The sequence below is a fragment of the Bison bison genome, unplaced genomic scaffold, assembly GCF_000754665.1.
Source record: "Bison bison bison isolate TAMUID 2011002044 unplaced genomic scaffold, Bison_UMD1.0 scf7180017864325, whole genome shotgun sequence".
Lineage (NCBI taxonomy): Eukaryota > Metazoa > Chordata > Mammalia > Artiodactyla > Bovidae > Bison > Bison bison.
The window spans coordinates 6,623,785-6,628,842 of NW_011494897.1; the positions used below are offsets into that span (position 1 = coordinate 6,623,785).

A 5,058-nucleotide genomic window follows, 5' to 3' on the forward strand; every position below is an offset into this window, starting at 1 on the left:
AGGAATCCTCCTCCTTCAAACCCTCCTTTCTTCCGTGACTCCACTTTATTTTCATTTTCATCTTCTGATGACCTTTTCTTGGATTCCAGAAAACCTTCGGCTAGTCTATGAACTTCCACTACACTATCTGATTCTCTCAAGCTTTTAACTTCTGTTCCAGGAGACTTCCTCTCAGACACATTACATTCCCCCGCTGCCCTCTTAACTTCGGCTTGTATTGGACCCAAGTTACCATTTTCAGGGACAGCTCTTTCTATGTTTCTGTTCAAATTCACAGTCTGGAAGTCCCTATAACTGTGAAAGCTCTCAGTCCTCCTTGCTCTTGCTAACAAAGGACTTTCTCTGTAAGGCCTAATGGAGCCATAAGTAGCTGCTTCGTGGATGGTTTCATGGTGCTGGAGCTGAAGACTGAAATACAAAAGTCACATGTCGTCTTGGGAATTTTCAGGGGCACATCTAATTAATTAAACTACCAGTTTAAATATATATAAAGAATATTATACATAAAAATGTATCTTAGCATGCTATATAAAAATATATCTTAAGCACTCTATATACTATGTGTATAAAATTAACAATGCAAATAATACCATACATATATTCACAATGAAGCTAGATTCCTAAATAGCTGAAAAAAGCCAGGGGAAAAACACCTTTAAAATCAATGTGGAACTAATATAGTTTCAGTATGTGGCCCTTAGTTCACATTTTGGAATTTTTCAAAAATATGCTTAACTAAAAGCAAACATGTCATTGTATTAAAGTACATACTGTTAAGACTAAAGGTGTAATTTTGGTTAATATGTCCCTGAGACAATAGGAACAAAAGTTCCACATAGCATCTAAGGGGACATGTGATTTTTCTAATTTCCTTTGAATGAATTCTTGATCACGTTAACAGACATCTAAATTGAAATTTATTTAAAAAATTTTTTTTAAATTGAATAGTGACAAAGTATGATTTTAAAATGTACTTTGAAAAATTTGGTTTTAAAAGGTTATGTGATTACAGCATTTTAGCCAATTTTCCAAAAAGCAATCGATTCAGTGCATGAACCTACCTAGAACTTGATTCGCGAAGACGGCTATGCTGAACCACAGAAGTTGCTGGACTGATATTAGGAGTGGCGCAGCGAGACGTGCTCAGGTCACACTGATCCAGTAATTTGAGTAGTTCTTCTTCAGTTGGACCACCTACGTCTTAGGAAAACATACACCACTGTAACCATTTGCATCCAAAGCCTACCCTGTGACGAACACTGTTCCTTAAGGAACATACCCTTATCCTCGCTTTTGTTGACCATATCCATGGCGGTGGTCAGGTCCCACATCTGAATGCTGCCGTTGGTGTGGCCTGTGAACAAGTACCGCCTTGGCCTGGAGCCCATCCTGCTGGAGCCCTCACATTCTCTTACTGTAAATGAGGATATTGTAGTACAGTCAACAGCTTGGATTTCGCAGATTCTGCAAAACATATTGTGCAGCTGTTAACTATGGAGAACCAATCACATTTTGTAATTCAGACTTTTAAAATTGCCTTTTTTCAAAGTTACAGTCAAATATTCCACATATATAAAACAGATTTAAAGGGATCAAAGAAAGTCCATAAAATTCAAGGCTTGTTTCTTTGAACCTAGAGAAAAGGCTCTTATAAAACAATGTATTAAGTAACTGAAATAAGACAAATAAATCAATCTTAAAAGAAAATTTAAAAGAGCCTTGATGAGAATTAAGCAATTATTCAAAAGGAAGTTACTAAACTAAAAAGGCATAAAGAAAGCAAGCAGGCATGATACTAGAAAAAAAAAAATCTTGAAATCATTTAACATTTCTGTGAAAATTTTAAAAATCTAAAACCAGAAATGTACAGCTATATGGAGATGTCTAAACAGTATCCTCCAATAAATTAATATTGTTAGTTATTAAAATGCTTTGAAGTTATTTTCATTGATTTTTTTTCCATAAAAGATAAATAGTAATCCACATTTGACAAATGAGAAGACCAATAAATAATGTCAGTAAATGATGTGCCAAAGTCATAGAAAGGTTAACAAAACTGTACTTGATTGAAATATTTATCCCAGCCCACTTTAAAAAAAAGAAAAAAAGATTAAGAACAATTAATGCCAGGCAAATGCAAGGTCAAAAAATGAAGAGGAAATACAATTCATATTAATAAGAGAGACACAGGCAAAGAATATGAAGCTTAGTTGAGCTTCCCAGCAGGCAGGGAAACGGAGAGGGAGGGGAAGAGTTGACTCCTGCAGTGCCCGCACAGAGCGATAGAAGCTATCCCAGTCTCATTCCCAACCTCAAGGGAAAAGCTTGTAACATTTTACAGCTGAGTGTGAAGTTTGTATAATTACTTTTGCAGATATTATTCATCAGGTTAAAGAAGGTGGCTTTATTAAGTGCTAGGATTCTTTTTTTTTAATCAAATGGTTGCCAAACTATCGAATGTTCTTTTCTGTTTATTAAGATGATCATTTTTCAATATTACGTATGAACTGACAAAATATTTTTTAAAATCTTGATTCCTGTTTAGAACAACTATAGTCAGCTCTCCGTGATGTGGAACCCACACAAACAGAGGGCTGAGTGCACTGTATCATTTTATATATGGGACCTGAGTATGGTGGGATTTTGGTATCTGCCTGCAGGGGGAGGTTCTGGACACAGGGGCCCACTGTCAAGAGAATTAAGAAAACGGGGACAGTCACGTGCAGTCAGTGAACGCACACAGCACGTGCAGCAGGGACAGTCACGTGCAGGCAGCGCACACCTTCACACCATGCACAAAAATAAACTCAAATGGCTTCAAGACTTAATGTAAATACACGATACCATAAAACTAGAAGAGAACGCAGGCCAAACCTACTGACAAATTGTACAAACATCTAATAAAATGTTTTTTGATGTCAGTTGCCCAAGACAATAGAAATAAAAACAAACAAATTGGATCTAATCAAACTCACAAGCCTTTGTACAGCAAAAGAAACCATAAACAAAATGGAAACAAAACCTACAAACTGAGAAAAAATATTTGCAAGTGATTTGACCCACAAGGGCTTAATTTCCAGAATATACAAACAGCTCATAAAACTAAAAAAACCAACCCAATCAAAAGCAGGAATACGTAAATAGACATTTCTCCAAAGACCTACAGATGGCCAACAGGCATGTGGAAGGATGCTCATTACTGCTGCTTATTAGAGAAATGCAAATCAAAACTACAATGAGGTACCAGCTCACACAGGTTAGAATCGCCATCATTAAAAATATCTACAAATCACAAAATGCTGGAGAGGATGTGCAGAAACGAGAACCTTCATGCACTGTTGGCAGGAATGTAAACTGGTAAAGCCAGTGTAGAGAACACTATGGAGGTTCCTTAAACTACAACAAGAGTTGCCATAGGATCCAGCAATCCCACTCCTGGGCATATATATCCAGACAAAACTATAATTCAAAAAGATACATGCATCCCTACATACACAACCACACTGTTTACAACAGTCAACACATGGAAATAACCTAAATACCCAGTGACAGACCGATGGATAGAGAAGATAATGTAGTTACACACAATGAACTATTACTCAGCCTTAAAAAGAATGAAATGATGTCTTTTGAGCAACAGGGATAGACCCGGAGATTATCACACTAAGAAGTCAGAGAAAAACAAATACCGCATGACATCACTTATGTGTAGGAATCTAAAATATGACACGAATGAAATAGAAACAGACTCGCAGACAGACAACAGACTTGTGGCTGCAAGGCAGAGGATGGATGGATGGTAGGTTTGAGCTTAGAAGACGCAAACCGTGTTTATTAGTCGCTCAGTGGTGTCTGACTCTTTGGACCCCATGGACTGTAGTCCACCAGGCTCCTCTGTCCATGAGATTTTCTAGGCAAGAATAGTGGAGTGGGGTGCCATTAACTACAGGGGACTATATACAAAATCCTGTGACAAACCATAGTGGTAAAGAATATGAAAAAGCTGTGTGTGTGTATGTATAAAAAACAATCACTTTGCTATAGAATATAAATAGTGTAAAGCAATCATATTTCAAAAAAATAAAAATTTTAAAAAGTACAGAAAGCCTAAATGTGTGAAAATAAACATATGATTTGGCTCTTTTAATTTTTCCTGTAGGATAGAGTCCTTAGAGTTACCTCCTCCTCTAAAAGATCTTACAGGTTCTTCTCCCTGCTCACTTTTACCACTGTCAATTACTTCCCCTTTTGTAACACAAACGTTGACTTCTGAACATAGAATCTTTTCAGTAAAGTGTTACCTTTTCCCAGTAGATGACAGTCTTACAAACAGTTTATTAGTGATGGGAACAACTTTCTGGATAAACACCTGTTGATCATCTCGCTCTCCAAAAGGTCCTTCATCAGAAAACAGAAAACACTGATGTAAGTTTAAGTTGATGTTTTTTCCAATTTTTTAGATTTCTAATGCCTGGAACAAAAGCACTCAATAAATATGTCAATGCTATACCTTTCAGTTACACAATGTTACTTGTCAATTATATCTCCAATGAAGTTGGAAAAAAAAACTTTGTTGTCAAAACTGTAAACTTTCAGTGTCTATCATCACAGTTGGAAGTGGGTTCACAGGGCAACTGTTAAAACTGACAACACTGAGCAGTTCTCGCTCTAAAAATACTAAGACCGGTTGTACAATTCTCATAAGCAGCTTACATTTTTTAAAGATAACTATTTTGAAGTCTTTACTGTGGGTGCATATTCATTTAATAGTTTCACGCATAAACAATTCTCATGTACTCCTTACATTCCACCAGTTCTGCCTATACAGGTGATCTAGAAGGCACATTAACGAACAGGTCCTATAGAACTATTAAAAGTATGGTGGGTATAGCACATATACATTACAGATTGTTTCAAACGGATCTTTACAGAAAAGAATCTACTTCTGTGAAGATTCTGTGTGTGTATATATGGTATGTTATGGCGTATGGAGAAACTGATTTAACTTTATATACCTTTTGCTAAAATCAGAGCCTTTCAGTAGAGACATGCTATACT

General features: G+C 36.4%; 1 protein-coding gene across 1 annotated transcript in view; it reads right to left on the minus strand.

The window, feature by feature from the left end:
* KCTD3 (potassium channel tetramerization domain containing 3) overlaps positions 1 to 5,058 on the minus strand; it is a 68,147-nt gene that overhangs the window by 5,107 nt on the left and 57,982 nt on the right. The window contains exons 14-17 of the mRNA XM_010853303.1: positions 4,302 to 4,398; positions 1,280 to 1,464; positions 1,062 to 1,200; positions 8 to 408 (exon numbers count right to left, since the gene is read on the minus strand). Coding sequence (XP_010851605.1) covers positions 8 to 408; positions 1,062 to 1,200; positions 1,280 to 1,464; positions 4,302 to 4,398 — 822 coding nt within the window. The remainder of the gene's footprint in view (positions 1 to 7; positions 409 to 1,061; positions 1,201 to 1,279; positions 1,465 to 4,301; positions 4,399 to 5,058) is intronic.